This window comes from Bacillus rossius, chromosome 8, assembly GCF_032445375.1.
Source record: "Bacillus rossius redtenbacheri isolate Brsri chromosome 8, Brsri_v3, whole genome shotgun sequence".
Taxonomy (NCBI): Eukaryota; Metazoa; Arthropoda; class Insecta; order Phasmatodea; family Bacillidae; genus Bacillus; species Bacillus rossius.
This window is the reverse complement of record NC_086336.1, coordinates 68,738,196-68,758,152: the sequence shown is the minus strand read 5'-3', so window position 1 is coordinate 68,758,152 and position 19,957 is coordinate 68,738,196. Positions and strand designations below refer to the sequence as shown.

At 39.2% G+C, this 19,957-nt stretch overlaps 1 protein-coding gene and 1 non-coding gene across 4 annotated transcripts; both read left to right on the top strand.

Annotated features, from left to right (window-relative positions):
- The first annotated feature begins 6,064 nt into the window (after window positions 1-6,064).
- On the top strand, window positions 6,065-6,135 carry Trnag-gcc (transfer RNA glycine (anticodon GCC)). The gene has a single exon. It is a non-coding gene; the product is annotated as a tRNA-Gly (tRNA).
- Window positions 6,136-7,912: 1,777 nt separating this feature from the next.
- On the top strand, window positions 7,913-16,526 carry LOC134535220 (PI-PLC X domain-containing protein 1-like). 3 transcript variants are annotated; one of them, XM_063374274.1, is made up of 7 exons: window positions 7,913-7,999; window positions 9,637-9,783; window positions 10,455-10,860; window positions 12,285-12,432; window positions 13,789-13,993; window positions 14,629-14,890; window positions 15,249-16,526. In XM_063374274.1, exons 2-7 carry the CDS (start codon window positions 9,681-9,683, stop codon window positions 15,754-15,756), a joined length of 1,632 nt encoding a protein of 543 aa, XP_063230344.1. In that variant the 5' UTR covers window positions 7,913-7,999; window positions 9,637-9,680; the 3' UTR covers window positions 15,757-16,526. The 3 variants fall into 3 exon arrangements, with proteins under 3 accessions (XP_063230344.1, XP_063230343.1, XP_063230345.1); XM_063374273.1 differs by lacking the exon at window positions 7,913-7,999 and adding an exon at window positions 8,291-9,184; XM_063374275.1 differs by lacking the exon at window positions 7,913-7,999 and adding an exon at window positions 8,305-9,184 and having other exon boundaries at window positions 10,524-10,860.
- The last annotated feature ends 3,431 nt before the right edge of the window (window positions 16,527-19,957 follow it).

The following is a 19,957-nucleotide window of genomic DNA, read 5'->3' as shown; positions in this document are numbered from 1 at the left end:
TGCAACTGGTATTCAACGTTATGGTGATGCAGAATTTGCCGGTGTTATGACAACCATCATTGTAATTCCCACTCCAGTCTCCGTCCAACATATAATTCAGAACACAGTGTGCCTTCTGATTGTCTACAGATTCATCTCTAGAGAAAAAGGAATGAGTGGCTGCCATACACGATACAAGTGAATCTTCACAGTAGAGAGAGAGGAAATTTGTAGGGTATGCAAATACGTTAAACACATGCGATTATATGGCTATAAAATAGCTCTTCGATTACTACTTTCCATGATTTCAGTGGAATCTAGGAATTAAACAAAAGGGTAATACATTATTGACAAGGCTCAATTTTCCATTTCACTTGTGTTTATTTTAGAATAGATAGCACATCCTTGAAGGTTATTCGAAAATTTGGGTTCCCTCACTGGAATTTCTAAGTCTACATATGGGAACAAATTTATACCTAATTCATCATGCAAAAATTCACTTAGACTAATTTGGGCCTGAATGCAAGAAGATTTTCCCATTTTACAAATTTCAAAGTGTTTCTGCTTAAATACGAAGAAAAATTATTTAAAGTGTTTTCAAAGTATGTAAGGGCTATATTTGGTTCTGTGCCTATAGTACATATTACATTATACAATGAATAGGTACTTAATGTAGCATATGTTTAACCAATAAAGGGTACTGTGTTATTTGCTAAGGTAAGTTTCCTTTTTTAAGTGGCGGTCATGCTACCAATACGTATTTAGAGGCAGCGATCATGGGGAAGCCTTCTTTTCACAGACGAGAGAGCCAAACGCCCAATCGTGCATCTTCAGGTCTTTTTTTTTTTTTTGTTCATTGTAAAAGGTTAGGTTAGCTAAATTATAAATACTTAAAACATTGTGGACAGTTGATTTGGTTAGGATAGCTGCATTAAAGATACTGTGAAATCATGTAAACGGTTTCCTAGCCCTGGATAGCTACATATTAAAAAGTTATTTGCTAAGCAACCATAAAATAATTTTACAGTATTTTTGATGTAGCTATACTTAGCTAATATAACCAACCATCCACAAATGTTTTAAAGTATTTATAATGTAGCTAACCTATCCTATTCGACTACAAAATTTAATGCCACACCGGTTTATACAATGAGATAGAACGGAAAAAAAAAAAGTGAGCCCGAACTTCGGGGAACTTCGGGTGTGGCTCTCTGTCTGTGAAATGAAGGCTTCCCGTGATTATGAACTTGTATCTGCAGAGAAACAAGTTGAAACCTTAAGATATGGTAAGAGGTTTTTTTTTCCCTTGTTATAAACTTTGCATTAACGTGTTTTTTTTTTATCATCAAAAATAAGTATTGATAAAATAAAAGTACTCCCAATAAAAATTATAAGGAATGTTATTTAAACAGCAAAAATGGATACATGCACAGGCATAATTTTCTGCTTGTATTTGGAATATTGTGTAAAAATGCAAACCAAAACAAAAGAAGTTGGGACCTATGTCTATACGAGTTGACGTAATTGTACGTCAACTAACCACCTAAATCAGAAAACATTTTTGGTCCAAATGCATTAAAAAAAAGTGTTTTGTTTTGCGTGGGAAAATAAGTACATACACACATCTATTATCTTTGAAAGATTTGTGCAATGGGAGTGCATGACTTGATGTAAGTTTTTGGACATACGCCATTGCTAAAAACTTTTTCTGTTGAAGAAAAACTAAAAAATAAAAATAAAGAAATATATAAATAAAACCCAAAAAAACACAAAATTAAGCAAAAAATTGCTGTTGTCAACAAGGATATAAACACCACAAAATATTCCGTGACAGGAATATGGTCGAAAAACAAAGAAAAATGTACTAAGAAAACGAAAAAAAAAAAAAAAAAAAACACAAATGATGACGACACAGAAATATTGAACCCATAAAATTCAGCACAACGGTTGAAACGATTGTTTTTTGACCATATTCCTGTCACGGAATATTTTGTGGTGTTTATATCCTTGTTGACCACAGCAATTTTTTGCTTAATTTTGTGTTTTTTGTCTTTTTTTGGGTTTTATTTATATATTTCTTTATTTTTAGTTTTTAGTTTTTCTTCAACAGAAAAAGTTTTTAGCAATGGCATATGTCCAAAAACTTACATCAAGTCATACACACATCTGCTCACAGCAAATAACATACAACCGTGTTGAATTAATATTACATCTAAAATATCAGAAATTACAAATTGATCTGTGATCTGTGTGGATTCAGTTTCCACGAATATTAGGCATTTGCATTGTTAACTATAGGCCTATTATATCTATTGGCATAAAGTTGGTTAAGAAGTGTTGTTGCAAGCGTATGTATTGTCATTGTAATGTAGTTCTGTGTCAGCTCACTGACAGAGGTGCAGGCAGCACCGATAGTGCCATCTGTGGCACCGGTTGTGAAGATGTTTCACTTGAAAATAGTCAACAATTCACTTACATGCTGAAACTAAACAATGAAGGTTCACAGTTCTAACAAACATACAACATACATCTCTTTTGTTAGCAGCTGTAAAAGTAATGTACCTGAAAATATTCAATAATTCACCCAAAATAATTAAATTAAAAATGAAGTATATGAATGTTCTTAATTGTAGCAAACATGGTGACCTGCGAAGAGTTTTACAATTGTTTTACTCTCTGATTTATTTGTTGTTCTCTTCCCCACACACACACACACACACACACACACACACACATAATTACTTACATGTTTAAATTGAAATAAGTATTTTAAAAACAATAAAATATGAATAAACTTTAATGTGAAAATTTAAATAACTCTTTGTTACTATAGTTTAAATAAATTGTTGGGTGCTTTTTAAAATAAAATGTTTAAATATCAAACATTAACTCACTTGAACTAAAGTACATTTTCAATGGTAATTTGAGATGTGAACAGACATTATTCAGCATGTATTTTAATTGCAAAGATCTATTTAAATAAATTCAAATTCTTGTGGACAAATTGAATCTTAAATGAATTATTTTTGAATAATTATAATTTTCAACATTGTGTCAATTCCACAAAAATGAAGTCTTAATTAGACGCTTCTGATCGCCAGCTCGAATAGTTCTTAACTAACTTTCTAATAATGATGTTTTGCTAGTGACGTTACTAATAACGGTGCTTTTGCCCTAAATAAAACACAAGTTGATTTGCCTTGAATTGAAAATAAACAACTACTCGTAATCAACGTTAAAAATTCGTACCCGCGTAAAATGATAGGATTCAACAAAAAAAAAAAATTGGGTCAAACTTTTTCATTAGTGATCAAACATGTTTTTCACAAAACCAAAACACATCAAAAAATAATAATGCTAAAGATTAAAAACATAAAGGAAAAATGTACTATAACTCAAAGAAAATATTTCCATTAGACTATATATCCCAAAAAAATATTATATAAATATATAAGTTACTTAAAAATTAACTATAAAATTAATCTAAAATAAAGTCTCTATTTCTCTGTGCTTCCAGTTTATGACAAAGTCTTCTCAAAGATATTGCCAACCTGATATATTTAGAGCCTAACTTATCATAAGTAAATTAAATTTAATTATTAACAAATTAAGTGAATAAACTAAATAAAAACAATTAAATTAATTATAAATAAGTACAATTGTTAGGAAATAAACTACAGTGGTAGCTTCGTGTGACCATGTGTGTTTGAATGTATCAGTTGATTCTTGAAGGCTCTAGTTAATGGTGTATCTGGTTGGAAACCTGGATTGAACATAGTAAATGCTGGTGTAGGTTTTTGAATATTAAAGATCCGGGAGAGCACCAGGATAGTCTGCAAACTAACCAATGTGTGGTTCGTGCCCTAGTGTGGTTCACAAGCTTCTTAGGCAGTAATTTGCACTACAACTATGCAGTTGTACACTCCCTAGTCAGCATAGTATGCCAGTTCCGTGAAAAAATTACAAGCACTTTGCAGCACATATTTTTCATGGCACATAATCACAGTTTACAAAGCAGGGGCTTGCGCCTACAAAATCACATGAAACGCTTGAACATGTTGCACTTTACGTTATGCTATGACAATGTCCTAGCGGCAATCTACTAGGTGAGATTTTTGATTAAAAGTGGCCAATCCTGTACATTTTTAAGGCTGAAACAGTCGATTGGGATCTGCGTGTCCGCGACTGATTAGCTAAGGCTCTGAGCCGCCCAGTCCCGTATAGTGTTAACCCCACGGGGGAATTGGTCACGCGCCAAGGTGATATTAAAAACGGCCAGAATAAGCTCTGCACCGCAAAATTGACCCGGGGACATATGGTAACTTAAATAAAAGATTTTGATCTGATGCGATAAAATGTAGAGTTACAAGAATGGAATTACTCAGTTGAAACAAAGTTGCAGATTCCCCATGGAATAATTCATCCGCCCCGGGCCGCAAGCTGATGAATGCCGGGAGGCATTGTCTATAAGACGGGGGGGGGATCAGAAGAAATACACAACAATACTATTTAACAAATTACTTGTGTGAAAAACAAATAGCCAACGGCTTATAAATGCTGTAGTTACTTATAATTTAAATAATTTTTTTCGAACACACAAGTCAAAATTGAGACTTTTTTTGTTATGACTAGGTACTCCATTTAAATACTATGAGGTTGTCTTAAAATTAGTTAATGCACTCAGTTAACAATATGAATTAATTTAGGCCCTAAGCCGCAAATAGAATAAAGGCCATTTGCTAATGACAGTGCCCTGAAGGAGCCAGCACAAGTGATTTGTGTAGCACTCTCTGTTGATTGAAACACTGGGACGAGATTAATAGTGATTAAATATTGAATGATAATTATTTATGAACACCCTATTTAGATAATACAACTATGACAATGATGTACATTTTGTTATCACTACACAGTTGCGCCTTTAACTCATGAGGGCAGGCTGGGAGGGTGCATTCCGCCAGCGGGAACTGGCACTGGTGGGTGGGGATGTTACAGGATATGAGACGTCAATGATACATTCTTGTTTTCGTATTTGCGGTGTTTGTAACTTCTGCTTCGAATACAGCCAATTAGTGTGTATTGCATTAGATGGGGATTTATTTAAATTAATATCCAGATTTTACGAGCCAAAGCTGGTTATGTATTGTGAAACAACTTGGTTAACCTAATATTGTTCTAGACCACCAACGAACACCACTTTCCGTCTTTAATAAATTCTTTGAAAAATCCTTAATTTTTATGTCATGCATGACAAGACACTAAAATACTAATTAGATTATATTTTATTGAAACGCATACACGTTTAAATCTAGATCCTTAACACAAATAATTCTAATTTAACCTAGATCTTGATATAGTTCGGAATGCAACTAAATTACTTGGTTTTATGCTGTGTCGTTGGTAGTATAAGAATCATTAGTCACCGGTTTCGGGAAGCCTTCATTTCACAGACGAGAGAGCCAAACGCCCGATCGTGCATCTTAGGTTTTTTTTTATCTACATTATAAATACTTTAATTAAAACATTGTGGACGCTTGATTTGGTTAGGATAGCTACATTAAAGATATTGTGAAATCATGTAAATGGTTTCCTAGCCCTGGATAGCTACATATTAAAAAGTTATTTGCTAAGCAATCATAAAATGATTTTACAGTATTTTTTATGGAGCTATACTTACCTAATATAACCAACCATCCACAATGTTTTACAGTATTTATAATGTAGCTAACCTATCCTAATCGACCGCAATATTTAATGCCACATCGGTTAATCAATGAGATAGAACGGAAAAAAAAAAGCGAGCATGAACTTCGGGGAAGTTCGGGTGTGGCTCTCTCGTCTGTGAAATTAAGGCTTCCCACCGGTTTCAGAGGGGAAACAAATAAGGAAATACCTTTTTCAATTTAAATATATATTCTTTTTCATTATCTAGTATCAAAGGTTCTTTTTGGGTATTTTAACCTTATTACTCAACAAAATACTCTGTATACGAATAATATAGTTAAGATTTAAATTTCATGTGATTTATTTATAAAGCGTTTAAATACGTATATATATATAAAAATGTATCGATAATGATCATTAAGCATCGGTGGTTCAGTGGTAGAATGCTCGCCTGCCACGCGGGCGGCCCGGGTTCGATTCCCGGCCGATGCACATTTTGCCACTTTTTTTTTCTTCTCAATTTGTAATTTAGGGAATCAGAGAATAAAGTTTTGAATTAACCCTTTGTATGCAGTCATAAACTCTGTTTATATTTTTGTAAATGCTATTTATAAATCAATATAAATTTTGTTTCCCTAAATCCCGGAAAAACAAATATTTCAGGGTTTGGTGAAACCCAAATATTTTATAGATTTATGGATTGTATCTTTAAAATTCACACTTTTAAAACAAAAGCTACACATTTAATTCAAAACTGTAGTCTACATGATTACATGTCGGCACAGCGGTGGGCCGAGTGGCACACCCTGGCATCGAACTGTGGCCCGCCACACGTTTGCACGAGTACAGGCCTGAAAAATTAGCGGATTCATGTCGCGATAGGCTAGAATACAAATACGTTTGCCTTTCCGCTGCTTCAGTAACTGGCCCACAGTTAACATGAGAGACTCTGGGCCAATGGAAATACTTCAACAAAAGAAGTATCGAATCACGAGCATTCCAGTTAACAGGTGTCACGAGTCAGTAGCCAATGAGTAAGTGTAATTTGCCCGAGTACATAGAGGGTCATGGAGTCCAGTGGCGTAGCAAGGATTTGTGTATTAAAGCGGGGGGTCCCCGGGAAAATTTTGATTTTGAGGTGTAAAATAGTGCTATTTTAGCAGTTTTCGGTACTTAAATTTAAATATTGTAATAGTAAAAACATTATTAATTTTAATATGAAATTTGTTTGAGTGATGAATAAGAAATTTAATTAAAGATTTGGGGCTAAGGGGGGGGGGGGTTGAACCCCTAACCCCCCCCCCCCTGGCTACACCCCAGATGGAGTCTATCCTGTAGGCCTTATATCGCAACGGATGCATAAGGATTAACTGTGGTTTAAACCAAGATAGTAAAGTGTGTTGAAGTACTTTTGCATGCAGTAAAGACCCTGTCACATTGTTAAACATTTGTCTCCAATACATTTGACGATGTAGTTGGCTTCCTGTTTTGTCTTATCAAATATATTTGGATAGATAATCTCAAATTTATTTAACTCATGTCCCACTATCAAAGTTTATTTTTTGTCTTAGCTATATATAGTTTTTTTTTTTTTTCATTTTTCCCACTATTTTGAAATTAAATAATGCATCACAGTGCTATACGGAATTTTTTTACATGTTATTATGTTTGTGCATTTTTTAAATTTTGAACATGAATAAATTTAATTCACAATAATCAAACCAATATATTTAAATGAATTTACAAAGATTTTTTTAAATTATAGAAACAAAAATTTATTTTTTTATGAATAAAATGTTTTCACATACGACAATCATATTAACATTATTTTAGTTGTTTAACTTTTTAACCTCATGAATCGACCACGTGCTCTTCGCTATCTTAAAGAATCGTTGAGATGGAGACGGATGACTTTTCCGTTTTCGCTAGGCAAGATTTTGATAGACCGATCGCATCCAAAATTCAACTTATTTTAGTATGTACACTCCTATATGCTTATGGAAACTCCAGTCGTCCAACTTGTCGAACAAACATGGCAGCGCCAGTGACGCACTGTACGTGACACGAGATATGGGGATGTATTGTTGGAGCGCAGTCACGTGGTGTCGCCGCAATCCCGCCGATGTCAGCAGCCGCCGCTATCTCGCGTGTCCTTGGCCCAGAGCGGCGCGTCGCCCCAGGGTCCTCTGGGGAGACAGAAGAGCGAACCAGGAGAAAGAAGTGTAAAGGAGGGAGGAGAGGGAATGGTAATCAGCCAATGGCAGGTTTCGCCGAAGCTGGCCGCAGTACAGTCGCTGTCGTCTCGTCGGGTGAGGTCCGTCCTAAACTCCTCGGCCGTCGTTGGGTGCAGACACAGGTACAGTCGCAGAATAGCTAAATCTGCAGAGGCGGGACTTGAATCGCGAACTTCAGCCGCACCTTCTCAAAACCATCGTTCGGTTATCATTTTTTGGTTACGGTACAATAACTATTAATTGCTGAAATTGTAAGATTTATATATATATATATATATATATATATATATAAATTTGGATAATTTTTAAAAGGTAATTTTTAAATTTTATCTTCTGAATTTTCAATGTTTATAACTAGAGACCGGAAAAATTAGCTACTTCAATTACCTATATGATAGGCAGTATAGTCTGCTGACAAAAAATAATGACTGTTTCGTAAGACCCTAGTTAAAAAGATGGGTGTCAAGATAGTTAACAAAACACTTCGGTAGGTATAATACCTCCAACGAAGCTTGGTGGTACAGCAACTGTATTCTCATTGGTCCAATCAGTGGTGAAAGAGCTCTTCTTGCAGACTATGGCCGAGGACCGGAAAAATTTTGAGAATTATGCTGGCGACATTTGGCAAGAGTACAAAACACATGGGACTCCAGGTCTGTACGAATTGCTCTTTCGCAGGAAACCAAAAGGCTATTCTCACGAAGATTTGTAAGAGTACAAAAAACTGCTAGAGCTAACTCATGCCCATTTTCACGATAACGACCCGTACAGCATACATAAAGACAAAGATCATGAAAAATTCGACTTCAATGATATTTCTCTACAGATTTCGATTTAACAGACTCATGTAGGGCATCGCTTGTAAGTTCGGAAGCAATGCATATATGGCCACGTCAACTGAGATGCACTTTAAGTATATCCTGTAGCAAATGAATACATTAGACCAGGGGTTCCCAAAGTGTGCGCCGCGGCGCCCTGGTGCGCCGCAGAAAGTTAAGAAGGGCGCCGTGAAGCTATTCTCTTTACCATTCTCCGAAACCTCAACTTAAGTGTTCGCGGGTACAAAATAAACAATTTAATTTCTAGCGCTCGCGTAGTGCTACGCATATTTGCGCACTCGCCGATACTGATCTACTACACGCCCGAGACAACTGTGGTTCCAGTAAAAATGTAAGCTACCCAAGGTCAGACGTACCCCTCCCTCCGCAACACTATCCCCTCCCTTCCCCTAGTCCGCCTCAAGGGTCGGAACGCATTTCGTGAGCGGGACGGCAAGTAGAGCTCACCCATCACATTGACTAGCCTAGGTAGCTATTGTATTTTATTTTTGTTTTTCTTAAGTCTCCCTTGAATGTTTTTGTGTAAGTTTTATATTCTTATAAATATAAATATACAGTTCAGATTCATAATGTGGATATTTTAATTTTTGTGCTTATCTACCTAACTAGTATCATTGTACCTATCTATTTCGACGAGCAAAATAGGTTAGGGCGCCGCGGACTGAAAAAGATTGGGAAACCCTGCATTAGACTATTAGGATGTAACTCTTGATTATTTAATTGGTTCTTCATATTAACACACTGGTTTTATATATTCAACAAGTATGCATTGTACAATTAACATTTTTGTGTTTGTAGATTTACAAAAAAAAAACTTTTTCAAAACAACCTATTTTAATATAATTTTTTTTTACAGTAGGTACCTATGGCAGATGTTCCAAAATGCCTCAATTTATTGTACAACATCGACTGGCTTTCAGATAAGTCTGCAGCATCTGTTGCTCCCCTGCAGGCCGCCTGCAGAATGAAGGTTGTGCCGGTGCTGTTGGCAGCCCTGGGGTGCTCGCTGGTCACTAGTGCCGCTGTCGTGGCGAGGAGCGGCGAGCAGGCGGTGGATGAGGGCGATGGTGAGTTGCCAACCTTGCAGTATCTCCCGAGCACCATTGTTGACAACCTTGCAGTATCCTCTGAGCACCATTGTTGACAACCTTGCAGTATCCTCTGAGCACCATTGTTGCCAACCTTGCAGTATCTCCCTAAAACCATTGTTGCCAACCTTGTAGTATCCTCCGAACACCTTTGTTGCCAAGCTTGCAATCCCCTTTCGAATACTGCTTTTGCCAAACTTGCACTATCTCCCGAGCACCACTGTTGCCAAGCTTGCAATATCTGTTGTCGCATACCATGAGTCACGCTGGTGGCTCGAGAGTGTGGTGGGATTTTCGTGAGTTAGTCTTGCTTGGGTAAATGGGTTGGCTGCGCTTAAGCCTGGTTGTCCCGAACAGGTAACACTGTCCTGCTGTTCTTTGCACTGCTAATTCATCTTATGCATCTAGCAATTTTTCTGGATCTGGCCCACTTTTTGGAGAAGAAACATTGAAGTGATCTCCAGCTTTTCGGGACCATTAATCTCGTTTTTAGCTCAATCTGTACCATCTCCTTTAAACTGAATACTGGTTTCATCCCTCTTCTTCTTAAATTATTTTTAAGCAGTCATAGGTTCACTCCACTTATCTTCTTGTTCTAGTCCGTTTCGTATATCTTCTTGCCTTTTTTATTTCGTCATTTTCACTCTTAGATATTCTTCCCTTCTTGTTTCGACGTTCACCTGGATCTGCCCCGCTGCAGCGAGGGGGTGTGTCCGCAGCGTGGTGCGGGCACCTGCAGGTGGGGCTCGCAGTGTCGCCGCTGCTGGACGGCAGGTCGCGGCGCCTCGAGCTGTGGTGGGACGGGGCCCGCCCGCGCGCCGGCGACTGGGTGGGGCTGTTCGGCGCCGACCCCGCCGCCTCCGGGGGACTCCTGGCCGGGCCGCTCTTCGCCGTCAGCGCCGGGGCGCGCGGCTCTGGCTGGGTGACCTCGGAGGTGCACCAGCCCGACCTGCCCGCCTCGCCGGGCCTCGCCACCTCCGGGCCCCAGTGCCTGGGCGCCTGGGTCGCCTACGTGGCCGCGGACAACCGCTCCGTGCTGGCCTCCAGCTGCCTCAGGTACCCGCCGGGGTCTACCTCATTTAGATATTTGTTATGGTCTTCAGCTGCACGTGGTATTGTTGCCAGCGAGCGTCTTTCCTTAACATGAAACATGTCTGCATCACAGTTGGAAGAAATAAGATTAATTAAATGCTTCGGAAACAGTATACAAAACATGTAACCATAAAAGAATACAGTTCAGAGAGTAGAATCATCAAGGATGAATCACAACTTATCTTTAAGTACCAGAGAATCTAGGGTAATGTCACCACCATATATTTGTTATTGTATGCTGTAAATAACAAATTCTTTTTGACTGATAATTGAAATTTATAAATTATGATTTTAATCAATTCTATACAATGTTTTCTTGGCTATGTACGAATCATAAAACCTTTCTCTTAGTTGCAGGAGATGAATTTCTGACCGACTGAATGCAGCCATCACGAAATGGTTATCGCGAAAATTACTACAATCAAGCTTTATCAACCTCGCGTTAACAAAGTAATTACAAAAAAAATTATTATCAGCTAGATAATAACTGCCATCATAATTAATTGCTAATGTCCCTCTGTGATTTTATTCAATTGTAAAGTCCAACTTTGCCATCAACATTTTGGCTTGCATCCACGACTACCATCAACTAGCAAGTAGATTAATTAGAGACTATTGACTTTGCAATTTCTAGACTGAAACTACTCTTGTGTTTTAATAGCTCCTATTATTTCATAACAGTCTATCCAGCTCCTCCTAAAGAACTGAGCCAGAAGTAATGCAAAGGTTTTAGTATGTTCCGCAATATTTTTATAGCATATTTACCTCCACAGTTCTAACATTCTTGATTTCTAGTCAACTGTTCTTAAGCTGCCTTTTGACTATGCGGTATGCAAGAATGATCAAATTGTTGACTTCCAATTTTGTTCCATATGTAATTGTAAAGTTAATGTTTCAAACTGATGGCCAAATGTAACACTTAACAATAATGTATGTAGTTATAAGTATAGAACAGTTTCCTTGGCCAACATAATTGTCAAAATCACATGCACCTGACAAACTTAATGTGTATGTTATGAAATAATGTTTGATGCGAAAAACTGTATTAAAAGGTCAGTAATAGTTCTTAAAATTGTGTACTGCATCCCCTTATCAATTAACATTTTAATTAGTAAATTTTTTTATTATAATTAATTTTACATGCAACAATTTACAAAAAAACTATCTAGTCCTAATTAATGGAACAGTACTTTTTGACAAATGCACAGTTATATTTTCATTAATAAAATCGTTTCAATAAAAGGCTAGGTCTTATGTTATGTTAAACATGAATACTGGCACTTGATTCTGACATTTACAGTAGCCTCTGTGAGGTTATGTAGGACATTTACAGTAGATGGAAACCAGTCCATCTCATCTTTAGCGTCAATGTGGTGACGTGACTGCAGGACCCGTCCCACATGGATGGCAGAGATGAACGCCACCATCTCCTCCCTAAAGCTCCAGGACATCTTCCTGCCCGGCACGCATGACTCCGGGTCCTACAACGAATCCCCTGGCAAGGAGACATTAGTGGCCAGGTACACCATCACACAGGTCAGTTTAACTGGAGGAGACCATTTATATGGACAAAGCACATCACACAGGTCCATAAAACTGCAAGGAGATCAAACACACCATCATTTAGGACAGTTAATTTAAAGCAGATCAGTGTGACCAAGTTTATCACCAAGCATGTCATTGTAACTTTAAGGAGATCATAGTGACCAAGTACACCACCAAGCATGTCATTGTACCTCTAAGGAGACCATACTAACCAAACACAAACATAATTCATGTCAGTATAACAGCCAGGAGACCATAATTTGTTGTTCAAGCACTAAAACAAACAACATTAAAACCGTTAGTAGGTATAGTAACCAAGTACACCATCAAGTATGCATATGAAACTGCAACATAATAGTGGCCAATTAAACCATCATGTAGGTAATCACAGCTGTAAGAATATTATAGTTTGCAAGTACACCATCACACAGGAAAAAACAGGTTCCAGGAACCATGGTTTCCCATGTACTGATTGGCTCTTCAAGTGGGAGTGATCCTAGGAGAGCTGCCTCAATGGATAACTAGTTTGTTGTACTGACGGAGATTTTAATTGTATTTTATGTTATTGGGTCGCTTTTATGTCTCAAGTAACGGTTCGTTTCTATTATTGTCATTTTTTAGTCTCCGAACACCCTATCAGATGTCTGAAATATGGCATCCTAGAAAAGAGTCTTTGTACAAACATCACACAAGAAGCACAGAGTTGGTATATTATTTATTCACATTTCTTTATCAATTATTCTTCATTAATACTGTTTCACTCTTCAAGTCCGAGAGAGGTCGTTTTACTGGGCTGTTTAACATATCACCTTCTTTTTTGTGAGAAAATTTAATTCCACCACTCACTATAATGACACTTGTCGTTTTCATTATTGGGTAAAGGAGCATACTCAAAATTACATTCAGAAGGGGTGTTGATAGAACCACTTTGATCGCTGTTTGCTTTTAAATTCTTGTCCTTTGTTCGTGGAAAAGATTTTTTTTAGGATTTCTGGAGAATCTAACCTCCCATTTATCCCCACCCCATCATTACAATGTGCCATTAAATAAGTGCACATATTTAGTTTGCTCATAAACTATTAGGATAACTTTAGGTGTAATTTAATAATCTGTACTTGTGATTTAGGTACATACTAAAGTTAGCTTTTTTGCTAAACTAGTTGGCCAGACCTTCCAGCATCTAATAGCATACAGTAGAGGAAAATACTTTATACAGATCAGTATTTAAGAATGTTTAAGATCCACCGTCCAGTGTAATCCTGCAATTGTGTATGCCCATTGTAGGAATCATTAAAAGAACATACAAACATGGACTAACAGCTCCACTGCGCCACTGGTGTGTCACAGGAGGAGGACACCCTCGACCAGCTGATCTATGGTATCCGGTACCTGGACGTGCGCGTGGGGTACTACCCGTACCTCAACCCCCAGTGGTGGGTAAACCACTGGCTGTTCAGGATTCACCCACTGCAGCAGCTCGTCGACCATGTCAAGAGGTTCGTGCTGGCCACGAACGAGATCGTCATCTTCGATGTTCACGAGTTCCCAGTGGGTGAGCACTTCCTTCTCTCATAGGTGGGCATTTACAGTGATATTAGGAGGGGAGGGGAACTTTCCTTTTACTGTATCGTTAAAGATGATACGATATTCGGTTGATCGTTTAGAGACTGTCAAAACTTGGAAATCATTGAATTTTTTTTGTAGTAAAGAGTCACATACACTGTTAGAAATTACAGTAAATTTACAGACTTACCAACGATTAAAAAAATCAAATAAATAAAGATATCTTCGTAATTTCAAATAACTGACTCTTCGTAGAAACTAATCCATATTTCGACTTCCACGTCGTATGATTCGATCTAAACAAAGGTAAACACACACGTGGACCAAATACGAGTGTTCTTGCTGCCGACTTAATCAGTTTTGGAAATTTTTGGAAATATTCCAAGAACAATCTTTTGGATTCATGTTCAAAGTAAGTTAATTCAGTGTCCTTAAATGTACGAAGATAACCATATATTTATAAATATCCCTGGATAATTTGTAACCAGCATTCTTTGTAAATTAAAGGTGAGAATTTGTAACTACCTTAACTACCTTATGGCATCTCTTCTGACGAGAGTGAGTAACTTCGTGAACCATCTTCATCGCAGGTACACGGCGTGACCAAGATGCTCCTCGTTGCAGGGTTCGGGTCCAACCTGATGGTCCACGCGCTGCTGGAGGGCTACCTGCAGGAGCAGCTGGGGTCCCTAGCCACGCCCAAGGCCCTGTCGTGGAAGTCGACCCTGGGCGAGGTGTGGGGCTCCGGCAGGAGACTCATCGTGTCCTACAACCAGCAGCACCTGGTGGACGGCAGCACCTGGCTGTGGCCCGCTGTGGCTCAGCAGTGGGGGAACGTGGACACGCTGGACAAGCTCCACGACTACCTCGCCTTCGTCATGAACAAGTAGGTTTCCTGGGAACGTAACCACGTACAGCTAATTAAGAGCATGTTGGCAGTTATGGAAAAGACTTCATTAAGAGGTCCACCCACATGGAGCTACTGCCACAGTGTTAAGACACTGGAGGCGCAGTCCCGAGGATACAGGCCTTGATCCCAGTGCAGCATGAAATATTACGGGTCCCTGGAGTTTTCCAAAATAATTCCACCTAAATGCTGTAACGGTCCTAAATATATACATAGCCTTTTTTATCCTCAACATCCCTTATTTACTGTGTGTTTTATCCTCAATTATTGTATTATCAATTAAATCTGAACCTCAGTAATAACCATTATGACTCAAAGCATCAATGCACTGTTGCAGGCAGTTCCACAACATAGCATGGGCAGCAATGGCTGAGCTGACGGCCAGCGCGGATCACGTGATCTATGACACGCTGGGGGGTCTACGCAAGATGGCGGACAGCGTGAACCGCAATGTGACGGTGTGGTACAAGGGCTCGTGGGGCAAGACCGTCAACATCGTCGCCGTGGATTTCTTCCGCGGCACAGGGATCGTGGATGCGGCCATCCAGTGGAACGAGCGGCGGGGGTCCAATGCTAGCTGCCCACGTTGGGCGCCACCATCATCTCGTAGCCGCAGGGGTCCAATTTTGGCTGCCCCACGTTGGGTGCCACCAGTATCTCGTAGCCGCGGGCAGGCTGTTGAAGCATGGGATACCATAGACTTTCTCGAGCATCTTGGACTCCAGCCATTGCCAAGATGGCTAGCTACTTGGTGGCACATCATCGTCCTTTCATCACCAGTATGGATGCAATGCCAACGAGCAGTGGCCAATCAGATGCAAGAACCTCAAGCAGCAAATAAGTAGAGGCATGCGAAATTCGTGTTATTTTCTGGCACCAGGCTAGACTCCACACATCGGAAGGTGTTTTTTGATTGGCTTATCACATTTTACCTTCTTTCTAGTTGGCATTTTATTGGATCATGAGAATATTGTATTTGTGTTGTTGGTGTCTTGTATTTCAGGGCTTGTTAAACTAGCCATGATCCATTAATGGTGTCTATCTAATGTACAACCGTATACATTCAGGGAGTGTTTGCTTCCGCAATGAATTATTGTGACTGGTGTGCTGGTAGTAGCAGTCATGTACCTTGAAGATATTCACACAATCACGGAAAATAGAAAATTTCTGCGGTGTTTCAACCCTCGGCTAGTCTAGAAATCTGTTCACTAAAAATACATGCGCCTCAATATGTATTCATTTTCATCGTAGGTACATTCTTTACGCAACAGGAAAATTTACATAAAAATAACCTTAAGTGATAGAAATTATGTTTATAAACCTTTTTCAAGTGTATTTATATAAGTGAGGTTATGTTCTCGTATGTATAACTGTGTCAAGTTGCTTGTAAGCTGAATGTTTAGTAGTCTCCTTGTCGTTTTCATGGGAGTGTTTGTGAGCTTTTGTCCTGTATGTATAATTTATTTGCATTATTAATTATATTATAAAGAGTTTCATTTTTATTTAATAAATAACGAATGCTAAGCAATTAGAATCAACATTCAGCATGTATATTTATTTGCATTATTAATTAAAATGTATCTCGATAACTATACTAAAATAAATAATTAATTATATGCACAGTTATAAATTAAAAATTAAATTATAAGTATTTATTTTTTTTAATTGATTGAATTTATACTTTACGAACCGTATTTGTAATAACACTCAAGTCAATTTAATAATTTTATTTCTATTAATTATACGCATGCGAAATTAGTTTTTTTTTATCAAATCAAGTAATTATAACTTCTAACACACATATTTAATTACACACATTCATTTTTTTAGTATTATGGTATCTTTTTGGATATGACACATTGGCTGACCCCCACCCAGCATCACTCTCTGTTACGCTACTGTGTATAGGTAGTACTCCTCAGATGCAGACAAGGCCGGGACAGGGTGTTCCGTAAACTGTGTCGCCGGCACAGCAGTGGGTCTCGTGGGCCGACTGGCACACCCTGGCATAGAACTTCCGGGCGACGAATGGCCGCCCGCCACACGTTCGCACGAGTACAGACCTGAAAAATTAGCGGATTCGATTCGCGATAGGCTAGAATACAAATACGTTTGCCTTTCCGCTGCTTCAGTATCTGGCCACAGTTCACATGAGGGACTCTGGGCCAATGGAAATGTTCAACAAAAAAGTATCGAATCACGTGCACTCCAGTTAACAGGTGTCACAAGTCAGTAGCCAATGAGAAGGTGTAATATACCCGAGTACATAGATGATCATGGAGTTTATCCTGTAGCCATTGACATCGAAACATTTTCCTTGTCTCTATGCATAAGGACTGACTGTGGTAATAACCAAAATACTAAAATGTGTTGAAGTAAATTTGCATGTAGTAAAAGCCCTATCACACTGTCAAATTTTGTCACCAATATATTTTAAAATATAGTTGGAAGGGCAGTTTCGGACGAAAAAAGACTTCCAATTTGTTTTTCAAATATATTTGGACAGTGACCACAAATATGTTTTGAATCATGTCAAATATCAAAATTTATTTTTGGTTTAGCTATCTCAAACTTTTGAATTTTTTTCCTCTATTTTAAATTAAATAATGGATCACAGTGCTATACGGAATTTTATTAACATGTTATTATGTTTGTGCATTTTTTAAATTTTTGAGCATGAATAAATTTAAATAACAATAATATTCTTCATATATTAAATTGAATTTTAAGAGATTTTTTTAAGTTAAAGAAATGCTTTTTATGCATAAAGTGTTTTCGCATTTCACAATCACATTAACATTATTTTAGTTGTTTAAATTTTTTAACCTCTTTAATCGACCACGTGCTCTTCGCCATCTTGAAGAATCGTTGAGACGGAAACGGATGACATTTCCGCTTTCGCTAGGCACGATTTTGATAGGCCGATCGTATCCAACATTCAACTTATTTATCCTATATGCTTATGGAAACTCCAGTCGTCCAACTTGTCGAACAAACATGGCAGCGCCAGTGACGCACTGTACGTGACACGAGATATGGGGAGGTATTGTTGGAGCGCAGTCACGTGGTGTCGCCGCAATCCCGCCGATGTCAGCAGCCGCCGCTATCTCGCGCGTGTCCTTGGCCCAGAGCGGCGCGTCGCCCCAGGGTCCTCTGGGGAGACAGAAGAGCGAACCAGGAGAAAGAAGTGTAAAGGAGGGAGGAGAGGGAATGGTAATCAGCCAATGGCAGGTTTCGCCGAAGCTGGCCGCAGTACAGTCGCTGTCGTCTCGTCGAGTGAGGTCCGTCCTCGACTCCTCGGCGATCGACGGGTGCAGACACAGGTACAGTCGCAGAATAGCTAAATCTGCAGAGGCGGGACTTGAATCTCGAATTCCAACCGCACCTTCCCCCTCAAAACCAGCGTTCTTAAATCATATTTGCTATTTTTTTGTTGTCATTTCTCTATGTCCGCCACACGGTCATATAGTAAGGTCTGTCAACTTCCTATCCTCCTCCTTGGCGAAACCCATCAGCTTAGTGAATCTCGCGGCTGCTAGCGAACTGGAGGCCCTGATAACAGTTTAGTTTATAACCCTGTCACAGTAAATGGCACTGCCTTGCATTTCTAGCGCGCTATCTTTTGGTGCGTCCGTCACATCTTGCCTAGGGGTTACCTGCCTTCCCACGTAATTAGGATAAAGATTGGAGTCCTGGGTCTGCTGATGCGTAAAGTGGGACTTTAAAACATGAAAGTTACCCGTTTTTTCCACGTGTATGTCCTACAGACTTGAAACTCGGTAGTGATGTTCCTTATATTATGGCAACCGGCGCTGAGGGCCAATGCCCGCTTGTGACACTCGTGAACTTGGACCTTGCTGGACGCAGCCATCGGGCCGCGGTTCCGGCGGCTGTCGAAGTTGCGTCAGTCACGTGATGGGATAATGGCGGCGCGGACCCAAGGCCGGCCGCCAAGTGGCGCGCCGCCCGCCAGGCCTGCCAACCCGGCGGCAGCGCAGCGTGAAAAGTCCCGCGGACGCAGTCGGAGGAGAAAGTCCTCCGCGGCCAGTGGGGGGACTCTGGTCGCCTCGTAGAGGCAGTAGCTCGTGTAGGGGTTCTTGTGTCGCGTGCTCACGTGATCAGTGTTCGCCCGCACACGGGTGAGTGTACCTACGTACCAGCGTTACTTGGCTAACTTTTGTTTCTGCATGCAATAGATAGAGACCCGTGAAATTCGCGGGTTCAATGACCTACAGGATAGACTCCAATATCCTCTACACACTCGGGCAAATGCCAACTGTTCATTGGCTGCTGACTTGTGAGTCGTCTCGACTGGGTGGCCTGTGATTCGACACTTCTATGAGTGAGGGTCTCTAATTGGCCCTCAGTCGTCCTGATTAACAGTGAACCAATGACAGAAGCAACACTAAGGTATAATTATTTGAATTTTAGCATAACACGAAATGAACCCGCGAATTTCACGGGTCTCTAGCAATAGATATAAACGGGGCAGGCATTTTTCGCGAAAAAAAAACCTGATCGTCCACTAGACTGCGACAAGGTATACCCGCACCAGCGGTTTCTTCCTTGTGATTGGCGGCCGTCTGCGAGAGAAGTCGTTGCCTTGTTTGACGGAGCCCCTCAGGACGCGTTTGATTCAGCACAGAATCACTGTGATTGGTGTTGTGACAATCGACATGTGCCTGAGAGAAACTCACCCAATCACGGAACACAGACGGTGCTACATTGTTTTGCCTTTCAGCTGGTCTCGGAATCTTTTCGCGAAATATGCACGCCCATACTAATAATGGACTGAATGATATTATAAATACGGTTGTTAAAAAATTCAATCAAATTAAAAGATTTAAATAAATACTAAGTAATCAATAATAATATAAACATGTGTATAAAATTAATTATTTAATTTAGTTAACTATAGCTATACATTTTTTAAATAATAAATAAAATCAAAAATATTCTGAATGATAAATTTTACATACGGGAACATAAACTTTCTTATATAAATACACTTTACAAAAATTTAATAAAGGCATATTCTATTACTAA